The sequence below is a fragment of the Heteronotia binoei genome, chromosome 20 (assembly GCF_032191835.1).
Source record: "Heteronotia binoei isolate CCM8104 ecotype False Entrance Well chromosome 20, APGP_CSIRO_Hbin_v1, whole genome shotgun sequence".
Lineage (NCBI taxonomy): Eukaryota > Metazoa > Chordata > Lepidosauria > Squamata > Gekkonidae > Heteronotia > Heteronotia binoei.
In genome coordinates, this window is record NC_083242.1 from 828,160 (window position 1) to 851,353 (window position 23,194).

General features: G+C 54.6%; 1 protein-coding gene across 2 annotated transcripts in view; it reads right to left on the reverse strand.

The window, feature by feature from the left end:
- PRKCB (protein kinase C beta) overlaps window positions 1–23,194 on the reverse strand; it is a 175,349-nt gene that overhangs the window by 38,185 nt on the left and 113,970 nt on the right. For both annotated transcript variants that reach the window (XM_060260799.1, XM_060260798.1), the window contains exons 8-10: window positions 21,681–21,777; window positions 18,530–18,676; window positions 3,163–3,336 (exon numbers count right to left, since the gene is read on the reverse strand). In XM_060260799.1, the coding sequence (XP_060116782.1) occupies window positions 3,163–3,336; window positions 18,530–18,676; window positions 21,681–21,777 (418 nt within the window). The remainder of the gene's footprint in view (window positions 1–3,162; window positions 3,337–18,529; window positions 18,677–21,680; window positions 21,778–23,194) is intronic.

Here is a 23,194-nt window from a genome sequence, read left to right on the forward strand (position 1 = left end):
AGGGGGTTGGACTAGATGGCCCTAGAGGTCCCCTCCAACTCTATGATTTTATGATTCTATGAGTTGAGGGCAGAATATAAGTCCAATGTCTTCTTCTTCTGACAATCTCCTTTGCCTTCCTCTCCTCACGCAACAGACACCCTGAGAGGCAGGTGGGGCTGGGAGAGCTCTGACAGAAATGATTCTTGAGAGAACTATGGCTAGCCCCAGGTCACCCAGCAGCTGCATGTGGAGGAGGAGGAATGGAGAAGTACTAAGGTGGGGCTGAGAGAGAACTGCTCTTGATAGAACTGTGGCTGACCCAAGGTCACCCAACTGGCTGCATGTGGAGGACGAGAAGTGAGGAATCAAACCTGGTTCTCCCAGATTAGAGTCCTCACTCCTCCCCACTCCACCAATTTGGCTTTCAGCTCCCCAGCTTCTGTGGTTGAAGGAGGGCTGCAGGTGGAAGGGCTGGGAGCAACTGAGCCCTGGGGAGCAAGGGGACTGAGAGGTTTGTCTGGGAGACTGTCTGGGGCCAGCTCCCTCGCCCCACACCTGAGCAGCTCCAGAAAGATGTCCTTTCAGCTCAGCTCAGGGGGTCAGCTGAGGAACTCCCCCAGGGACAGAAGGCCAAGTGGTCTGGCCTGAAAGTTAATTCCCTCTTCCGCAGCAGAGATGAAGAGGGGTGATTTCCCTCCAGGCGGGGAAATGGGAAGAGCCGCCTGGGCTGCAGCAAGGGCCCCCTTTGTACCTGATAACGCCACCCTCTGCTACACATTTCTGATTACGTTACCAATGTGATTACTGCTAAGCTACCGGCAGGGCTCCAGGAATTAATCCGGGCCCGACACACTTCAGATGTCAGGGAGGGGCCGTGCAGCGCACTCCGCCAAATTGCATTTGCCTGCCACAAAAAGACGGAAGGAGAGCTCCCCCCCCAACCCCCTAACTCTTGAAACGCAGCAAATGTGTTTTGCTAAATCAAATTGCTGGGCTGACATTTCGGTGTAATCCTCCATTGTCGAGCGCCTCAAAGGGCCTTGCTGATTTCCGCCCGCCTGAAAAGGCCTCCTTCTTATCGCCAGCCAGCCCCGACAGACGAGCTCGCACAAGTCCTTGCCCAGGACTCCTCGTTATTCCAAAACAGAAATCCCTGGCCCGGGGCTGGGCTTGGCACGACTCCGGAGCATGAGCACCAAACAGACCGCCCCCCTCGACGGTTCTCAGGTGGCGAAGCGGGGAGGGGCAGCGTCTCTGAAAAATGGGTGGTCTCCTTGCCTGGCTAAGCGGGGGGCCATCTCCTGAGGAGAGGAAGAGCACCGGACTTCTGAGTTTAGAACAGGGGTGGCCAAATTTGCTTAACTTAGGAACCACATAGAACAAACATCAGATGTTTGAGAGCCACAAGACATGAATGTCAGATGGCTGAGAGCCGCAAATGAGGGAGGGAGGGAGGAAAATAGGGAAAGGGGAGGGGAGGGGGAAAGAAAGCAACTTGAACTTTAAATGCATTCTCCAAGCTGCTGGCTGGCTTGAATAAGAGATTTTGGATAAGTGATTTAAAGAGACAAGCACCTTCTCCAAGCCAGCCGACTGGGTGGTAGAGGTTTCGAGAGCCACACAATATGTGTGAAAGAGCCACATGTGGCTCCTGAGCAACAGTTTGGCCACCCCTGAGTTAAAAGAAGACTGCAGATTTATACCCCACCCTATTCTCTGAATCAGAGTCTCAGAGCAGCTCACAATCTCCTTGATCTTCCTCCTCCACAACAGACACTCTGTGAGGTGGGTGGGGCTGAGAGAGCTCTCCCAGCAGCTGCCCTTTCAAGGACAACTGCTGTGAGAGAGCTCTGGCTGACCCCAGGCCATTCCAGCAGCTGCAAGTGGAGGAGTGGGGAAATCAAACCCGGTTCTCCCAGATAAGACTCTGCACACTTAAGCACTACACCAAACACTTAACCAGTACTGGTGCATTCACAGCTGACTAGAAGGACGGTAAGTGGGGCTGAGAGAGCTCTCCCAGAAGCTGCCCTTTCAAGGACAACTCCTGAGAGAACTATGGCTGACCCAAGGCCATTTCAGCAGGTGCAAGTGGAGGAGTGGGGAATCAAACCCGGTTCTCCCATGTAAGAGTCTGCACACTTAACCACTACACCAAACACTTAACCAGTACTGGTGCATTCACAGCTGACTAGAAGGATGGTAAGTGGGGCTGAGAGAGCTCTCCCAGAAGCTGCCCTTTCAAGGACAACTCTTGCGAGAGCTAAGGCTGACCCGAGGCCATTCCAGCAGCTGCAAGTGGAGGAGTGGGGAATCCAACCCGGTTCTCCCAGATAAGAGTCTGCACTCTTAAAACCACTACACCAAACTGGTTCTCTTAGAAAAGAGACAACTAAGGAGCATTATGCATGGGGTAGAGAGAACTGGCAAAGAGAAATTCTTCTCCCCTTCCCAAAAGACTGGAACTCGAAGGCAGCCAGTGAAGCTGATGGGTTAAGGACGGACTAGAGAAAATACTAATTATACAGTGATTCAAATGTGGGCTTCGCTGTCAGATGGACGGCCACAGGGATAAATAGATTTCAAAGGATGCTGAACTGGATGGACACTCATTGGCCTGACCCAGCAGGGCTCTTCTGAGATGTTCTTCTCAGGGGAAGGCCTCGGCCTCTCTGCCTGTTGTTGGTCTCCAGAGGAACTGGAAGGCGTTCTCCCCCCCCCCCACTGCCTCAGTCATCTGACCTCCCCCCAAGCCCTGCAGCAAGGGGGCCACCCCCCTTCAGAGCATCCTCCAGGACCTGGGCCCTCCTGGGAAAAGTCCCTGAGAAACTGTGATCTCCCCACCTTGGTTGGGTTGCCAACAGCAAGCTGCAGAATTCCTGCAGCTGTGGGAGTGGAGTCTGGGAGGGAGGGTTTGGGAAGGGGAGGGTTCCCCAAAGGGCATAATGCCAAAGAGCCCCCCCTTCTCCACGGGAACAGATCTCTGTGGTCTGGGAATCAGCTGTAAACTGGGGAGATCTCCATGGCCCACCTGGAGCTTGGCAACCCAGCCTCAGTGCCACAGCTCCCGCTGAGTCCCCTTGCTGGGGAAGCCAGACGATGCCATTTCCCGGGCAGAAGCCGCAGCTGTGGGCATGGCCGGGGGTGGGTGGGGGGAGATTGGGAGGGGTCTGAGCCTACCATGGTCTGGAAGCAGGAGTGCAGCTGCGTCAGGAAGGGAGGCTTCCCGGCCAGGGCCAGCACCCGCTTCTCCACCATGGTGCACTCCACGTCGTCGTCCTGGATGACCACGTCCTTCTTCAGGATCTTCACGGCGTAGAGCTCGTCGGTGCCTTTCCTTTCGGACAGCATCACCTGGAGCAAAAGGCAGCAAGAGGTGAGAGACCGAGAACAATTTTTAGCTCCCCATGCTGAGTCTGTGATGTAACCTGCCCTGAGCCTGTTCTAAGGGAATAAAATTGCATAAAATGAAATGAAATAAGTGAGGCCTGGCCTGCCAGCACACAGGCTCACCCACTGCCCTAAACCAGGGGTGTAAAACATGTGGCTTGGGGACCGAATCAGGCCCCTGAGCAGCTGGCTGTCATCTGCTTCCTTCTCCTTCTCTCTTGCTTCCTTCTGCATCACAGCTTGCTTTGCAAGGCTTGCTCAATCGCACAGGAGCTACGGAGCAAACCCTCTCTTTTCTCTATTGGCTGAGGCTCCTCCCTTAGGGAGGAAGGGGGGAGGCAGAGATGCTTTCCTAGGCTCTCTCAATTGCACAACCATTGGCTGAGGCTCCTCCCTTCCTGGTTCCCTGGGGAAGGAAGGAAAGAGCCAGAGCTTCCTTTGCCTAGTTCCCTGGATCCCATGGGAGAAACACAAAGAAAGCAACTTTAAGACCAATGAGTGCTAATGTTTTAAGCATGTTTTATTGTAAGTTTGTTAAAAAAAACTTTTGTGTTTGTCTGCCTCCTTTATAAAATTTATATCACTGCTACTTATCCTTAAATAGGTGCACACATGGCTGGTTTCTCAGGTGCTCCTGGACTTGAATTCTGCTCCCCCCCCTCTGAGTCATTTCCATTCTGCCTTCCCTCCAGGAGCTCAGGCCAGACAGCTTCACCCTCCTCCCCTTTTCTGTTCTGCCCCACAACAACCCTGTGTCAGAACTTGTATCTTTACTGCTGGTCTCCTATAATGTGACCAATGCTGCAATGTATTTTTACTATGACTTAGAACTGCTTTGTTACTGAACCAAACTGACTCCATGTTGTAACCCTTGCTTGACCCAGAATGCTTGAATAGCAATTAACCTTGCCCCACTGGTATCCAAAATATTTGGGGTTGTAGAATGAGTTATGTTATGTCTCTGCACATTCTCACCCTGGGACCCTTTGAAGCCGAGCAGCATGGCCTTCGAAGTAGGGAGGCATCCTCTCTACTGATAGCGATGGTGAGAAGACAGATGTGCCTGTAACGGTGTGAATTGGGGCTTTGTGAGATGTTTGTTTTACGTGTATAAAATTGTGCTGGTGCTGGCTCTCGCCATCACTGTTATCTTGCCTCTTCCAGTGCTTAGTTCTCTTCAATAAAATCCTAACTTTGTAACCAAGTATGGGATCCGTTTGAAGTTCTTAAGTTCTGACATTATAACAGTGATCCCATTGTTAGTGGCTTATCTGTACTGGAGGCTTGGCCCGATGGCGGCAAAAGTACCAGACGACGGAGAGCCCACCACCCCAACAGAGGACCCGCCGCTCGACCCTAATGTGACGGGAGTCCGGCGCAAGATTAAGGTCCCAGCGCCTTTCTCGGTCGACGCCGCGTTCCCAGCCCCGCGAACCTGGAGCCCGCGGAAGTCCACGGCAGCAATCGACGCCGCGGAGCAGCGGTACCGAAGCATGCTGGGCAAAGGGGGAGCCGGAGACGGCGACGGCGACCAAGAGGAGGGTCCGGCGCCCCGAGGGGGAGACGACCAGATCCGGACCCTTCGCAACGACTTATTCGACTGGGTCCGGGAGATACACGACGACGTGCATCGATCCCGCGTGACGATGGCCGAGGAGTTGCAGCAGAACCTGGGCGCGATCTACGGCCAGCTCCGCACCTTGCAAACTGCGGTCCTGGGAGTCCCGATAGGAGGGCTACCGCTGGGGCAACCGCCCGTAGCCCCGCCGGCTCCGCCGGCCCCAGCGCCGCAGGCTCCGGCCGCCCCAGTGCCGCAAGCTCCGGCCGCCCCGGCGCCGCCGGCTCCACCTGCCCCGGCACCACCAGCCCCGCTGGCCCCGGCTGCCCCGGCGCTGCCGGCCCTGCCCGCTCCAGGGGCCCCGGCGCCACCCGCCCCGATCCTGCCGGCTCTACCGGGCCCCGCGCCGCCGCCGGGGGCGCCGCGAGCCCCGGGAGGGGCCGAGGGTCGAGGAAGAGAATTGAAGATTACTTTCGATGGGAATCCGGAGGACGTGGAGTACTTCACCATTCAGTGCGACACGTTCTTCACCCACTGGGGTGCGGATTACCCGACCGAAGCCAGCCGAGTGTACCACATCGCGTCCCGACTGAGAGGCGCGGCCCGCAAGTGGTACGTCGGGCTTTTTATGGGAAGAAAACCCGAACTAGCTACGGTGGCGGGGTTCCTGCACGCGATGCTCTGCCAGTATGGCGATCCCCTACGGGAGGAGAAGGCTGTCGCCGCCCTTCAGCGCATAGAGCAAGGCAACCGCTCCACCCGCGAGTATGCCACCGAGTTCCTGGGGTACTGCGCGGCGGCAAGGGGATGGAACGAGGTCATGAAATATACCGCGTTCATCAATGGTCTGAACCCGACAATCCTCGACCGCTGTTACAGTCAGGGGAGACCCGACACGTTGGTCGGATGGATCCAGCTGGCCGGAGAGGTGGAGACCAACCTCCAACATGTGGGAATGCGACGGCAGCAGCTGGCAAAGAAGGCGGCGAAACTCACACCGACTAAATCCGAAGGGAGGAAGACACCGGCGACCTCCACCCCGTCTCCGGCTCGCAAGTGCTTCAAATGCGGAGACCCAAATCATCTCGCTGCCAACTGCCCAGTGAAAGTGGGTGCCGCCCCACCCACGGCGAAGACAACTACCCCGGGACCGAAGAAGGAAAAGAGCGGCCGCTCGAAGGAGCCCAGCCGGGGCTCTGTCGCCACTTCCCTGGCGACTGACGAGGATCTTACCACCGAATTGGCTACCGTGGAAGAATCGACCGAGGAATCGGACGACACCGAGTCGGCGGGAAACGACAGCGACCTGCTTTAATGGGTGCCGCAAAGCAGGTCCAGCAACAGCCGGCACTCCTCACGGTGAGAGCAACAGGGGGTTTACTTTTTATGGCCGTTACCCTCCTCAACCCTAACCTAAAGAGATTCATGCACGCCCGAGCGCTGATCGACTCCGGGTGTAACAGGGAGCTGATCACCCCCCGCCTAGTTGAGGCGTTGGGATTAGCCACTTCCCCCCTACCACAGCCGATGCAGTTCCAGCAGATGGACGGGGGGCCCATGAGAGGGGAACCATGTGCGTTAGAGACTCAGGCAGTCCCGGTGGGAACCGAGGAGCATTGGGGGATTGAAACTTTTGTAATTGCCCCCTCTTGCTCTTTTGACGTGGTGATGGGCTCGTCTTGGCTCGCCCGCAACCAACCAGACATAAGGTGGGAGGAATAGATCGTCCGGTTCCCGGATTGGAGGTGTGAGCATCACCACTGGCGCCCCGAATGGGGGCCGCACGCTCCTCCCCAGAACATGCGGGCTTGCCTCACTCTCGAGGAAGTCGCCTCGATCCCCAAGGAATACCAAGATCTAAGATTAGCGTTTAGCGAGAAGGAAGCGGACGAGCTACCGCCCCACCGCCCTACGGACTGTGCCATCGAGCTGATCCCAGGGCAACAGCTTCCCAAGGCGAAACTGTACTCCATGGGTTGGGCGGAAAAAGCTGAACTCCGGAAGTTTTTGGACAAGAACCTTAAGCGCGGCTTCATACGGCCGGCCACTGCCCCCCATGCCGCCCCCGTCCTCTTCCGAAAGAAAAAGGACGGGTCTCTTAGGCTTTGCACAGATTTTCGTGCTATAAACGGGATTTCCATGTCCAACGCCTACCCGATCCCGTTGATAAAGGATTTGTTGAACACCGTAGCAAAGGGCAAAGTATTTACTAAGCTTGATCTCAGAGACGCGTACTTCCGCGTCCGCATCAAAGAGGGGGATGAGTGGAAGACGGCATTCAACACCCCTCTGGGACACTTTGAGTACCTAGTCATGCCCTTCGGACTGCAGGGAGCCCCTGGTGTTTTCATGAACTTTATCAATGAAGTGCTACGGGAATTCCTGTTTAAGGGGGTGGTGGTGTACCTTGATGACATCATTATCTATTCACAAGATCTAAAGTCTCATGTGCCCCTGGTCCGAAAAGTGTTACGCACCCTTTGCAAACACAAACTGTACGCCAAATTGTCAAAATGCGAGTTCCACAAGACCGAGTTGGACTATTTGGGTTTCCGGGTGTCGGGGGAGGGATTGGCCATGGACCCCGCAAAGGTCCAAGCGGTACTAGACTGGGAGCCCCCTCAAACCCGCAAACAGTTACAAAGTTTTATCGGGTTCGCTAACTTTTACCGCGATTTCATTAAGGGGTTTGCCACCGTCATGCTCCCCCTCACAGAACTTCTCAAAACCAAAGGGAAGGGTGAAGAGGCGAAAAAACCGGGTGCACGCCTAACGTGGACGCCTGAATGCCAAAAAGCTTTCAATGAACTAAAACGCCTCTTCACCTCCGAACCCGTGTTGGCTCATCCTGACGAGCGGAAACCCTTCGTGGTCCAATGCGACGCCTCCGACGCCGCAGTGGGAGCCATACTAATGCAGAGGGGGGAAAATGGGGTGCTCCGTCCATGTGCCTATATCTCAAGAAAATTTTCCAACGAACAAAGAAATTGGTCAGTCTGGGACAAGGAGGCGTTTGCAGTCATGTTTGCCCTGAAAACTTGGCGCTCCTGGCTCGAAGGAGCGAGAGTGCCCTTTGAAATCTGGACCGATCATAAAAACCTTGAAGCCCTCACCGGGCGCCGCAAAATGACTGCAAAACAAATCCGGTGGGCAGGTTTCTTTGCTAAATTTGACTTTGTGCTGAAACACATCCCGGGCTCAAAGAACTTTTTAGCAGACGCCCTCTCTCGCATGCCACAACACGACAGTCTCCGGGAGGAGGTTGTGGACTCATTAATTTCCCCCTCAGCCATCTCGGGGGGGGTCACTACCCGCTCAGGCAGGCAGACCAGCCCTCCGGATTCAGAGCTGCTGCCTAGATTCCTCTCAGAATACAACCAAGAAACCGACCGCCCACCCAACTTGGTGAAAGCCGAAAACGGGCTGTGGCTACACAATGAAAAAATCTATGTGCCCGACCCCCTCAGAAAAGAGGTCTTGGAGCGCTGTCACTCAAGTCGCCTGGCCGGCCACTTTGGCTATGTCAAAACCCTCAACTTACTCACCCGCCAGTTCTGGTGGCCAAAAATTAAGAAAGATGTCTCTGAATTTGTTCTTTCATGCCCCACCTGCCTCATGGCAAAAAGAAGGGGGGGTAAACCCCCAGGCCACCTGGTTCCACTCCCTACAGCCACCAGACCTTGGTCGGTAGTCTCCATGGATTTCATTGTCGAACTCCCACCCTCACAAGGCAAAACAGTCATCCTGGTCGTAGTCGACACATTTTCTAAGCAAGCCCATTTCATCCCATGCAAAAAACTACCCACGGCCAAAAAACTCGCCCAGCTCTTTTTCACCCACATTGTACGCCTACACTCATTCCCGGACAAGGTCATTAGCGACCGCGGGACGCAGTTCGTTGCCAACTTCTGGCGGGAGTTCTGCAAACTGGCTGGCATCGAGCAGGGGCTAAGCTCTGCCTACCACCCCCAGTCGGACGGACAGACGGAGAGGGTTAATGGCCTTCTGGAACAGTACCTCCGCTGCTTCATTAACTTCCAACAGTCCAACTGGGTGGACCTCCTCCCTTTTGCAGAATATGGCTACAACAACAGCCTCCATAGCTCAACCAAAACCTCCCCTTTTCAAATTATCAATGGTTACGAGGGCAAACCGTTTCCCACTCTCGCCCTCCCCGCCAGCCCGGCCGAACCCACTTCCTGTCAGCAATGGTGGGAGGGCCTCCGTGAAGGCTGGAAGGGTATTCAGGAAAACCTGGAGGAAGCGAAAAAGGCCTACAAAAAGCAGTTTGACAAAAAGCACTCCCAAGAGTGGGACTTGAAGGTGGGGGATACAGTTTTTCTGTCCACAAAAAACCTCCCCCTTCCCCAGGCCTGTCGCAAACTCGCACTGAAGTTCCTGGGCCCATTTAAAATAAAAAGGGTAATAAACAAAGTGACCGTGGAACTCAAACTGCCCAAATCTCTAGGTAAGATCCATCCTGTTTTTCATTGCAGCTTGCTTCGGAAAGACCCTGGTGCTACGTCCTTCCATCCCAGGGCCCCACCGCCCCCTCCGACGACAGTGAGGGGTCAGAGTCACCATGAGGTCCAGGAGATCCTGGACTCCAGAGTCAAACGGGGGAAACTGTATTATTTGATCAGGTGGAAACACTTCCCCCCGAGCTGTGATGAGTGGGTCGAATCTCAGAATGTAGCCGCTCCGCAACTGCTGAAAAAGTTTCACCTACTGTACCCGCACAAGCCCAAGGCAGGCCCCGCGGGAGGGGGTGCTTAGGGGGGGCAGTATGTCAGAACTTGTATCTTTACTGCTGGTCTCCTATAATGTGACCAATGCTGCAATGTATTTTTACTATGACTTAGAACTGCTTTGTTACTGAACCAAACTGACTCCATGTTGTAACCCTTGCTTGACCCAGAATGCTTGAATAGCAATTAACCTTGCCCCACTGGTATCCAAAATATTTGGGGTTGTAGAATGAGTTATGTTATGTCTCTGCACATTCTCACCCTGGGACCCTTTGAAGCCGAGCAGCATGGCCTTCGAAGTAGGGAGGCATCCTCTCTACTGATAGCGATGGTGAGAAGACAGATGTGCCTGTAACGGTGTGAATTGGGGCTTTGTGAGATGTTTGCTTTACGTGTATAAAATTGTGCTGGTGCTGGCTCTCGCCATCACTGTTATCTTGCCTCTTCCAGTGCTTAGTTCTCTTCAATAAAATCCTAACTTTGTAACCAAGTATGGGATCCGTTTGAAGTTCTTAAGTTCTGACACCCTGCAAGGTAGGCGAGGCCGTGGGAGAGTCAACCAGTGAATTTCATGGCAGAGGGAAGATTTGAACCTGCGCCTCCCAAGGACCCCTCTAATACTCTGTCATGCAGAGGCATGAGCTGCTACTATCCCGGGGAGGCACCAGGGAAAGGTGCAAGAGGGAGGGCAGGGGGGTACAGCTGGCATGCTGAAGGAACCAGGCAGGTACTGAGATCCTTGGCTGTGTAGCTGCTCAGCGGGCAGAAATTCCCAGACTCAGTCCTGGTGTTTCCCCTTAAGCAGGAGCCAGGAAAGACCCTCTTTCCACCTGTGCCTTTGGGGAACAGGCCGGTCGGGGGAGACAAAAGGGAGCTAGATGGACCCATCGTCCCATTCTGCCCCAGGCAGCTTTGCAGGCCTGGAAATGAAGGTGTGGATCCAAGCTGGAGGCCACACACAAGGACAGACTTCTCCTTTCAGGCCCTGCCTGGGAGCTTCTGAGAAGCCCTTGGCCCGCTGATGCCGGACACTGGATGCCAAATGCCCTGATCCAGTCAGGGAGTTCTTGCACGGGGGTGGGGGGTGGGGAGCAGGAGCAGAGAAGCTCCCCCCCCCTAGAAAACCCGGCCATTCAGCCACACCCCCAGCCAGTAAGTGCTTTTCTCTCACGCAGAATAACTTGTTCTCCTAATATTTTAAACCGGTTGTGGCGACCCGCCGATTTATTTATTGTAATACACTCAAGCCGCCAAGCTCCCTGCCAGCACAATTCACTGTCATTAATCAAACCAAGCCAAGGGAGGCTGCTAAAAAACACCAACGGCACCCTGCCAATTATTAAGATACATGGCTGCAATCTGCGGTGGGATCGCTTCCGAAATAAACACGGCCGTCCCACCACCCGCTCGCCGAGTTAAAATCGACACGTCCCTCGGAAAATGGATTCTTGCACAAGGCACCAGCTTGGAAAGGCCTGGGTGATGCACTGGAACCCTTCCAAGTGGAAACCAGTTTTCAAGCTGCAGAGAAAAAGGAGCCCAGGATAGGAGGGGGTCATTTGGGTTGATCCTGCTCAGACCGGCAGCCTCCCACTTTCCCTGTAGCCCCCCACCCCAATTCTGGCTCAGCCTGGCCTGGACAAGAGTCACAGAACTGGAAGGGCCCTCCAGGGTCATCTGGTCCAGCCCCTTGCACAAGGCAGGAAACTCACAAGCCCTCCCCCACAACCCCCAGGGGCCAGAAGATGGCAAATAATTATTTTAAAAACCCTCCAGGATCCCTGGGGCCAAACTGGCCTGGAGAAGAACTGCTGCCTGACCCCAAAGTGGCCACCAGCATTTCCCTGGGGGTGCAAGAAGGGGCCACGAGAACTAGGCCCTGAGGCCGCCCCTCCTGCCCTCCTTCTCAGGATCCCCCTAATTCACAGAATCAGCACTGCTGTCAACTGGCCCTCCAGCCTCTGCTTAAAAACCTCCAAGAGTAAGAAGAAGAAGAAGACTGCAGATTTATACCCCGCCCATCTCTCTGAATCAGAGTCTCAGAGCGGCTCACAAGCTCCTTAATCTTCTTCCTCCACAACAGACACCCTGGGAGGTGGGTGGAGCTGAGAGGGCTCTACCAGAAGCTGCCCTTTCAAGGACAGAGTCTCAGAGCAGCCTACAATCTCCTATATCTTCTTCCCCCACAACAGACACCCTGTGAGGTGGGTGGGGCTGAGAGGGCTCTTCCACAAGCTGCCCTTTCAAGGACAACTCCTGCAAGAGCTATGGCTGACCCAAGGCCATGCTAGCAGGTGCAAGTGGAGGAGTGGGGAATCAAACCCGGTTTTCCCAGATAAGAGTCCACACACTTAACCACTACACCAAACTGGCTCTCACAGCAGCTGCCCTTTCAAGGACAACTCCTGCAAGAACTGTGCAAGAGCAACCCAAGGCCATTCCAGCAGGTGCAAGTCAAAGAGTTGAGAATCAAACCCGGTTCTCCCAGATAAGAGAGCTACGGCTGACCCAAGGCCATTCCAGCAGCTGCTAGTGGAGGAGTGGGGAATCAAACCCGGTTCTCCCAGATAAGAGAGCTATGGCAGACCCAAGGCCATTCCAGCAGCTGCAAGGTGAGGAGTGGGGAATCAAACCCGGTTCTCCCAGATAAGAGAGCTCTGGCTGACCCAAGGCCATTCCAGCAGCTGCAAGTGGAGGAGTGGGGAATCAAACCTGGTTCTCCCAGATAAGAGAGCTCTGGCTGACCCAAGGCCATTCCAGCAGCTGAAAGTGGAGGAGTGGAGAATCGAACCCGGTTCTCCCAGAGAAGAGTTTGCACACCAAACCACCACATCAAACTGGCTCTCCCGTAAGTCATCCTCTGCTATGTCCAGCCAGAACCCAGCCTTTGCCTCAGCCAGACCGCCAACCCACCAAGACCAGCCTTGTCTATTCTGACATGCAGGGCTCTCAGGAGGCACAGAGGTCTTTCCCATCACCTGTTGCCGGGTCCTTTTTAACTACAGATGCCAGCGAGACTGAACCTGGGAACTTCTGCACGCCAAGCACAGCTTCTGCCCCTAGAACCCCCCTTTGCTCTGCTCTGCCGGCTCCTTCCTCAGGCCACGGAGTCATAGAACAGAACAGAGAGAGAACCCAGCATGGAGCAGGCCCTGGTGCCTCCCCTCTGCTCTCCGGCTCCCACAATGCAGTAGGCCTGGGAATCCCCCCTAAGGCACCAGGGCTTGGGGAAAACCCCGCCCATCCCCCATCTCTGACTCATGGGCTGGAGTCGCCAGGGATGTGATCCGAAGGAGGGCAGCAGCCAGCAGGGATGGGGCAGAGGGGCTGGAAGTGGGAGAGGCAGCAGCAGCAGCGGCCTCCAGAGAGGAGGAGTCCAGGCTCTTCTGAGCTGGGGAAGGGGAGGCCCAGAGGACACAGCAGGGTACAGGGAGATGGGGGGGGGGCTTCAAAGTCCCCCCAGGGCCAGGCCAAGACATTTGGGCCATGGACAGGGGTGTCTTCCGTCACTCTTCACCCGCCCTTGTTCTGCTAGTGGGGAGGGGCCATAGGCCACAGCTTAATAGCCGTATTTTGATCCTTAAAAGGGGGCGGGATTCAAATGGCAGCTTCCTGCATCCTAGTGACCACGAGTCCAATCAACTACTCAACTGAACGTTTGGGGAGGGAGGGTGGCTCAGTGGTAGAGCATCTGCTTGGTAAGCAGAAGGTCCCAGGTTCCATCCCCGGCATCTCCAACTAAAAAGGGTCCAGGCAAGCAGGCGTGAAAAACCTCAGCTGGAGACCCTGGAGAGCCACTGCCAGTCTAAGTAGACAGTTCTGGAGGGAGGAACGGTGGCTCAATGGTAGAGCATCTGCTTGGTAAGCAGGAGGTCCCAGGTTCAATCCCCGGCATCTCCAACTCAAAAGGGTCCAGGCAAGCAGGCGTGAGAAACCTCAGCTGGAGACCCTGGAGAAAGAGCTGCTGCCAGTCTGAGTAGACAAGACTGACTTGGATGGACCCAGGGGGGTCTGATTCGGTAGAAGGCAGCTTCATATGTTCAGAGTGCAAACTGGAAGCAGACTTCACTTTTCCACTTGTTCACATTTCAAGCTAAAATGCCCTCCTTGTCTCTGCATGAGTCCATGTGTGCCCCCTAACTACAGCAGAAACTCATGCAGGAGACACAACAGGCAGCCTTCCCCAATGGTGGATGCACCGGGCTTCCTCCCAGGAGCCCCTACTTAATTTCTTCCTTGCAGCACATGGAAGTCTGAGAACTACAGATGTGGGAAGACAACACCGTTGACTCAAATAGCACTCTAGTGGCACCTAGAGACCAAAAGCCAGTATTACAGCATATACAAAAGGAAAGAAGAAACCCTCTCCGAAGTCCTAGGTGGGGAGAGAAAGCAAATTTTAATACAGAATGCAAGACACTGACTTTGAAACCATGAGAGCAAGTCACATAAAGATAACCACACATGTAGATGGTACAAACTTGTTCCAAAGATACAGGGAAATCTAAACTGTGATGGGAACAAACAGCTTTAAAGGAAGAAGACGACTGCAGATTTATACCCCGCCCTTCTCTCTGAATCAGAGACTCAGAGCGACTTACAATTTCCTATAACTTCTCCCCCCACAACAGATACTCTGTGAGGTGGGTGGGGCTGAGAGAGCTCTCACAGAAGCTGCCCTTTCAAGGACAACTCTGAGAGAGCTCTGGCTGACCCAAGGCCATTCCAGCAGGTGCAAGTGGAGGAGTGGGGAATCAAACCCGGTTCTCCCAGATAAGAGTCTGCACACTTAACCACTACACCAAACTGGCTCTCTAAAGGAGGCTTAGAGAGATTCATGGAGGATAAGTCTATCAGTTGCTACTAGCCATGGTGACTGGCCCTCCAGAGGAACTGGTTGGCCAATGAATGAGACAGGAGGCTGGACTAGACAGACCCTCCCTGGTCTGATTCAGCAGGGCTCTTCTGAGGTTCTTATGTTAACTGGGGATTTATAGATAGTCCACCTGCACAAAACATTTCTTCTGAAAGGACCCAGGATGGAGATCTAGCTTACACTTATCAAGAGCCAGTTTGGTGTAGTTGTTAAGTGTGTGGACTCTTATCTGGGAGAACCAGGTTTGATTCCCCACTCCTCCACTTGCACCGGCTGGAATGGCCTTGGGTTAGCCATAGCTCTCTCGCAGGAGTTGTCCTTGAAAAGGCAGCTTCTGGGAGAGCTCTCTCAGTCCCCCCCACCTCACAGGGTGTCTGTTGTGGGGGGAGAAGATATAGGAGATTGTAAGCCACTCTTGAGTCTCTGATTCAGAGAGAAGGGAAGTATAAATCTACAGTCTTCTTCTCCTTCTTCTTCTTTGTGATGCAACAGAATCAATGGGGGACTTGCAGACGTTTGGCTAAGAACATAAGAGAAGCCATGTTGGATCAGGCCAATGACCCACCCATTCCAACACTCAGTGTCACACAGTGGCCAAAAAAACCAAGTGCCATCAAGAGGTCCACCAATGGGGCTAGAAGCTAGTCTTGGGATCAGTGAGACTTTCATCTCCTTTCCTAATCCAGCCAAGGAAAGCGCCAGCCTAGAAGGAGGCAGAGAGACGAAGCGACCCAGGATGGAAAAAGGAGTTCTGAGCAGGCACTGGAAGTCCGCAGCCTCCGGGTGCTGCTGATCCATTCCTCGAACGCTGGGGTGTGTTCTCCACCCCCAAGTCATTGCTTCTGCCATCCCCCCCCCTTGAGTGACTCTGTCCAGAGGCCCAGCTGAGGAAGGAACCAGCCGCATTCCTCTGAGCACAAGGCACAAAAATTAAAATCGATTATGTTTCAAGAGAGAAGCGGCCCCGAGAGAGCCGGCAAGAACAACGGTAAATAATTGTCTACCGTCCTCCACCCCTACGTAGGCATTCAGGCGGGGCCCTCCAGGGATAACCCCTCCCCAAAGATTGATGGGAAGTGCTGGGGCACACACACACACACTCCAGGGTGAGGAGACACTCCCTCCCCCCTTCCGGCTTTCCCAAGCTATCCCACCTGGTCGCAGTGCAAAAAGGCAGAGGAGTTGGAGCCATGGAAAGAAAACCTGAGGCACCGGAATAGGAGCTGGCCTGCAGCAACTGGAGGTCTCCCCTTGGAAGGACTTGGCGTCGCAGGACAGAGGATCACAGCCCTGCGGGAGGAGGTGCCAAGCCAAACACAATTTCCTGGCTGTCTCCTTGGGTTGACAGAAGTTGGCACCTGCCAGGGGGAGCCTTGGTGGACTGCTGCATGTGACAAGGAGGCTGGCATGGGCTTGGTGGCACTTAGGCGAAAGAGACCCCCAGAGCCTCCCCAGCGAATCTCTGGGACTCAGCCCCCAGCCTCCCCCTTCAGCCTTGTCCAACTGAACCCTGCTGGGGAAGCTCAAAAACCTTGGCAGGGCTTGGAGGCTGAAAGGAGTCAGAAGAACCAACCACCTTCACTTCTTTTCCAGTCCCAAGAAGGCTGCTCTTAGGGGCCTTTCATTGCCTCTACTAACAGCAAAATCCCTTCCTCCACTGCCACAAAAGCCCTCCAGAGGGAAGCACAAACAGAACCCTCCCAGAGGTCTGCATCCAATATGGCTGCCGCAGTCAGGCCTGGGCATGGGCAGGGCTTCGGGGCACCACAGAGAGAGAGAGAGAGAGAGAGACCCAGTTTGCTCTGTCCTCTCCAGCATCTCTAGGCCCAGGAGAGTCTAGCCGGTGGTCCAGGTCACCCCATTCCCACCCACCCCCCAGACGCCTGCCCCTGGGTCTTCTTGATGTTCTGAGACTGAGGGAAGGCACTGCCAATCCAACAGGTGCAGCTCCCAATGCCAAACTGGTAATGGCTTGACTCCCAAGTGAGGCATTTGTGGGGGGAAATGCTCCATTCAACCAGAGGAGGCGTTGGCACATCAAACAACAACAAGGAAGTTGATTCACCCAAAATGGTAAGCACAGAAACCCTGGTGATCCATCCAAACCTCTGCTGAATGCAAAACATATTCTCAAGACCTGTTTACATGATCTGGAAGAGATGCGGTTCTCCAAACCATACGTAAGTGTGCAGCCTACACATTTCCCTTTATAACTCTGCAACAAAAAGGGACTGGACACTTGCTTTTTAAAAATGAAGCTGGAAACTAGTATATGCCAATAGATAGTTATCACTCTATAGTGATACAGCAATTTCCAGTTATTTTTAAAAGCCCCCTCCCCGCAAAAAAGCTCTCAGACATTTTAGGCAGGGAAAATGGTGGCATCTGAGGCTGTGGCAAGGAAGACGGCACTGACATGTACACAAACATGCGCCTTCCCACCCACACGGCATCAAAAGGCGCTCTGACTGTGATCTTTCCAAAAAGATCATGCCAAAGCCAGGTATGGGAAAGATCACAGCAAAGTGGAGGAGAAGATGCCAGCAGGGCAAACAGAGGATAGCGTGCTGCCGGGCTGCACCTGAAGCCCACCCTGCAGTCAGGAAGTCTAAGCAAAGCCCAGCTGCTGGGAGAAGAAGAAGAAGAAGAAGACAATATTGGATTTATATCCCGCCCTCCACTCCGAGTCTCAGAGCGGCCACAATCTCCTTTACCTCCCCTGTGAGGTGCGTGGGACTGAGAGGATTCTCACAGCAGCTGCACTTTCAAGGACAACCTCTGCAAGAGCTATGGCTGACCCAAGGCCGTTCCAGCAGCAGCAAGTGGAGGAGTGGGGAATCAAACCTGGTTCTCCCAGATAAGAGAGCTCTGGCTGACCCAAGGCCGTTCCAGAAGCTGCAAGTGGAGGAGTGGGGAATCAAACCCAGTTCTCCCAGATAAAAGTCCATGCACTTAACTGCTTCACCAAACTGGCTCTCCGCTACACCAAACTGCCAGCAGGACAAACAGAGGATAGCGTGTTAAGGGGGTGCCCCTGATACCCACCCTGCAGTCAGGAAGTCGAAGCACAGCCCAGCTGAAGCAGCCTCAATCTGCCCCTCCCCCCACTGGCACAATGGCCAACCAGTGTGGCTTGTCAGAGCCCACCCTCCTTCTTCCTCCTCGCATTTGCCTTCTGCCTTCTCTGGGAAACCACCTCATCCTTCAAGGCTTCCAGAACTCTGCCTCATTAACCAGACCAACCCCAGACCCAATCTGGGGCACCCGCTCTCTGAACTCTTTCCTTCCCATGCTCACCACAGCACCTGAGAGCATCTGAAACCACCCTGGGCGAAGCCCCGTCACAGTCCTGCCCAACCCCTCGAGTGGGAAGCCCTTGCAAACAACAGCGGCACGTTTCAGTGCAGCCAAGACCCATTCGAGACACCCCAAGGAGCCACCTGTCCGAGGAGGGGAGCATCGCCACCCCGGGAGCCGCCTTCTCCCAGCCCGCACCGCCTGAGCTCCCTGGCCTTTTCAGCCTGCCCTCTTCCACCCAGCCACGGCCTCTGGCAAGCTGTCCTTTCGCTGATGCCTGGAGACGTCTGCAGCTGCCCCCGTGATCGCTTTAACAACCCAGCTGGAGGGGGGGGGGCGTCTTTCTGCAGGACTCTGGCAATTAAGTGCAAGGATGTGACCTTTGGAGGGAATAACAGTTGCTGCGGGCTGAATCGTTCTTGGCTGTGGGCTGCACGGCTGTAACTGTGGCGGGCTTCGCTTCTGAAGTCAACACAAAAGTGCACACACCTGCCCAGCGAAGGGCTTTCACAGCAGCGGGGCACAGAATTCTCCAACCCCCCACCTGCTCCAGTCTTGCCGGCAATCAAAGGGCCCAGGGACAGACACAAAGAAGTGGCAGGACCACTCCTCCCTGGCTAAGAGACAGCCTGCCACTCAGAACTAGCAACAGCAATGCCCCTTTCCCAGCTCCCGCACCTTCCCGAAGCTGCCTTTGCCCAGCACCATCAGGAAATTGAAGTCGGACAGCTTCATGCGATCGCAATTCCCATTGTTGTCGAATTTGGAGATGGCGTTCAGCGTCTTCTCCTCCGCCGCCTTGGATCCAGGACCGATCTTGGCTCTCTAATGTGGGAAGGAAAGCAAAAGGTCGGGAAATAAGACAACCTAATGGGGGGTGGGGGGGGGTTCAGAATGTTTGCTTCCATTTCAGACCCAGGACCGAGGAAGGTCTTCTTGAACCTATGATGGCAATGGAAGAGAAAACTTGGGGCATTAGAGGAGTTCAATTTTCTTTTTGTAAAAAACCACAATTCTCTGCAAAAAGCACGCACAGTTATTCCAGTGGGCCACTCTGCACAGATAATAATGATTTGGGCACCACATTTTAAGAAGGATCTAGACAAGCTGGAAGGGGTCCAGAGGAGGGTGACGAAGATGGTGAGGGGTCTGGAGACCAAGTCCTAGGAAGAAAGGCTGAAGGAGCTGGGGGTGGTTAGCCTGGAAAGGAGCATGGTTAGCCTGAAGAAAGGTTAAAGGAGATGGGGCATGTTTAGCCTTGCATTTCTAAAACATTTACATTTAAGAAGAAATGTACCTCTCTGAAAATTGTTCAGACTGGTCAGTTCAAAATGTGTGTGTGTGGGGGGGGGCAGATTGCTGGTGCCAGTCAGTTGGCATAATGCCCCACTCCCAATGCTGCCCTCACACCCCCCACAAGCCCCTGCTGGCAGAAGCCTTTCCCAGGGCCAGTTCAGTGCCAGTCTTTTACATCTTATACCTGCGGGGGCAAGTTCACAGGACATGACTTTGCCTGCCTCCCATGCCCAGGTGTGCTTCTGTCCCTCACCTGACCCTGAGAACTGGCTCCCCATGGGGGTCTCCCTGCCTCCCGAATCTTCACAACAATCCTGAGATGGAGGACAGGCTGAGGGAGAGAGAATGACCGGGTCAAGGTCAGCTTCACGGCTGAGCAGGAAACTGAACGCAGGTCAGCCAGCTCCAAATCCAAGAGGCCCACTGCTGTGACTTTGACTCCCCCCCCCCCCGGCTGTGAAAGGGGCTGTGTGTTCAGACTCTCGCCACAGGGGTCCTCCCTCAGTCTGGTTTGCATCCCAGTCATATCGGTATCTTGCCCCCATCGCTGCTAATTATTTTAATTTACGGCCACATGCGGTTCAGAGAAAACTGATTAGCAAATCCCATTATAGCGGGGCTTTCGAGACAAGGGAATCAAATGGAAAGTTCAAACTGCGTTTCCCTTTGCTCTGACATCAAGAGCGTGGGCTGGGCTATGGAAAACTCCCCCCCCTCCCCAAAAGAAAAAGATGATATTGGATTTATATCCCGCCCTCCACTCCGAATCTGAGTCTCAGAATGGCTCACAATCTCCTTTCCCTTCCTCCCCCACAACAGACACCCTGTGAGGTGGGTGGGACTGAGAGGGCTCTCACAGCAGCTGCCCTTTCAAGGACAACCTCTGCCAGGGCTATGGCTGACCCAAGGCCATTCCAGCAGGTGCAAGTGGAGGAGTTGGGAATCAAACCCGGTTCTCCCAGACAAGAGTCTGCACACTTAACCACTACACCCAACTGGCTCTTTTACACACATCTTAACCACTACACCAAACTGCCTTTTAAAGTAGTTTAGGGATCATGCCCAGAAAAGAGGGGGGGGGGAATGAAGGACCAGAAGTGTGTGTGTGTGTGGGGGGGGGGGGTTGAATCCTGTCTGCCCATCCTGCAAAGTCGCTTGGTGACATCTTCACACATTCATAGGGAATTCTGCAGTGATCGCTGTGGGGCCCAATCCACAGGGACGCTCCCCTGAAGCAAGGGGGGAGGTGGGGAGGGCTTGTGTGCATCTCCTACACCAGAGACCTTCCCTGTCCCTCCATCAGGCCTTCTGTCTCGCTTGCCAGATCCCAGACTTCCCTGCCAGGAGCAACTGAGCACTGAAACCTTTGGGGGCCTTGGGGGCAGCCGTGGCTGCTCCTCTGGGGCCCAGAGAGAGGAGGGGGGGCTGAGCTGCAAAAGGAGGGCTCCTCCACCCCGTCTCTTGAGTCCAGCCCCGCTTGCTAATAGGGCAACCAGCGGCTGAGAAATACTGGGCGCAGAGCAGATGGTGGGAGGGGGGCCCTCTCTCCAAAGTCATTTGCAGGATTTAATTAAAGGCCGTGGAGTCCAAAGACGGGGAGAGCGGAGGGACGTGCCAAGCGTGGCTGGGCAGCGCATTAAGATGCCGAGCAGGTAGGGCCAGCGCAGCTCTCTGAGTACCTCCCTACCACACTCGGAAGCCTCTCCAACCCGTAGCGCCAGCATCCTCTAGGGAAGGCAGGAGAAGCCTGCTGGTGCCTTTGTCTCCATGAGCCAGAGCTGGAAAAGCAGCTCCAAGGACACGGTGGCTGGGGGCTTCTGGGAGTGCAGGCTCGCTGCGGGGCCACACAGCCCTCCTCCTTCAGACCCACCATCTGCAGCTGGGTCCCCTTTCCCCATTCACCTCCTCCTGCCCCATGTCCCATCAGAGGACATCTCTGTGGCTCTTTCTGCCTCCCTTCCCCGTGAAATCCTGCCTCCCCACCCACCCCTTGCTCCAGCTTCTTGCCTCCTCCGCCCCACAGTCTCCAGCCCCCCCCCCCCAGCTCCCTCTTTCACTGAGCTTCTCAGCCCACAACTTCAAATTCTGAGACTCCTCTCTGCCAGCTGTGCCCAGCTTTAGCAAGCTTTTCTTTCACCTTAGTTCACATCTAATCACCACCCCACATCCCAGTGATATCAATATCTTTGCTAATTATATTAATTGATGGCCACATGTGGTTTGCCAGCTTGATACAGCTGAAATGTTCACCCGGAACTGTGAGAAACTTTGTTAGACTCTGTGACGTCACAGCAGTTCAGCCAATAGGTAAAAAGGGCTTGGAAACCAGAGAAGGCATCAAACAGAGAGTCCTCCAAGCAGTCCTGGGTTGGGGGTGGGGGGTTGTTTGAGAGGAAGAGGAGGCATAACCAGGGTGGGGGGAGCTGCCTGCCCCCAGGGCCCAGAGAGCTTTGCTGAAGGAGCGTTGTGGGGAGAGGGAAGGAGACCCTCTTGCAGGGCTTCCCCCCTCTTGCAAAAAGAACTGGCTGCTCACCTCAAACTTCTGCCGGAGCTCTTCGTTGCCTTCTTCTCCTTCGGGGGGGACGGGGACGTTGAAGTACTCGCCTTCTTCCTGGCTCAGGAGCTTAAACCTAGACGGAGGAGAGCAGGTCTGAGGGGAAAACGGCAACCCAAGGAGGATGAGAGCAGAAGGGCCAGGAGATGATGGAGTTGGGCATGAACCTCAGAACTGAGCCCAGCTCCAGGGGCGATGGGGGAAGGATGAAACCCTTTGAGCCCTGGCCCACAAAACATCTCACTTCAGGTATTGGTTGATGGGGTTTGGAGTAGCTGAGACTGAGAGGGAAAAGGATCTTGGGGTTGTAGCGGAGGGCTCCATGAATGTGTCTACCCAGCCTGCTGCAGCAGTGAAAAAGCCAAACTCCGTATTAGGGATTAAGAACATAAGAGAAGCCATGTTGGATCAGGCCAATGGCCCATCCAGTCCCACATTCTGTGTCACATAAGAACGTAAGAGAAGCCATGTTGGATCAGGCCAAAGGACCCTCCAGTCCAACACTCTGTGTCACAGAAGAACATAAGAGAAGCCATGTTGGATCAGGCCAGTGGCCCATCCAGTCCAACACTCTGTGTCACATAAGAACATAAGAGAAGCCATGTTGGATCAGGCCAGTAGCCCCTCCAGTCCAACACTCTGTGTCACATAAGAACATAGGAGAAGCCATGTTGGATCAGGCCAATGGCGCATCCAGTCCCACACTCTGTGTCACACATGGCCAAAAAACCCAGGGACCATCAGGAGGTCCACCAGTTGGGCAAGAAGCCCTTTTACTGCCCCTCCCCCCCAGGCTGGACTATATGGACCCTCCCTGGTCAGACCCAGCAGGGATTTTCTGATGTTCTTCTCAAGGGAAGGCCTCGGCCTCTTTGCCCCGTTGTCGGGCCTCCAGAGGAACTGATCGGCCACTGTGGGAGACAGGAGGCTGGACTAGATGGACCCTCCCTGGTCCGATCTAGCAGGGCTCTTCTGATGTTCTTCTCAGGGGAAGGCCTCGGCCTCTGCTCTGTTGTCAGCCCTCCAGAAGAACTGGTTGGCCACTGTGTGAGACAGGAGGCTGGAATAGATGGACCACTGCTCTGATCCAGCAACACTCTTCTTGTGTTCCTATGAAGGCCTTGGCCTCTCTGCCCTGTTATTGGCCCTCCAGAGGAACTGGTTGGCCCCTGTGTGAGATAGGAGGCTGGACTAGATGGATCTTCTCTGGTCTGATCTAGCAGGGCTCTTCTGATGTTCTTCTCATGGGAAGGCCTCAGCCTCTCTGCCCTGTTGCTGGCCCTCCAGAGGAACTGGTTGGCCACTTAGTGAGACAGGAGGTTGGACTAGATGGACCCTCCCTGGTCTGACCCAGCAGGCTCTTCTGAGGTTCTTCTCAGCCTCTTTGCTCTGTTGCTGGCCCTCCAGAGGAACTGGTTGGCCACTTACTAAGACAGGAGGTTGGACTAGATGGATCCTCCCTGGTCTGATCCAGCAGGCTCTTCTGAGGTTCT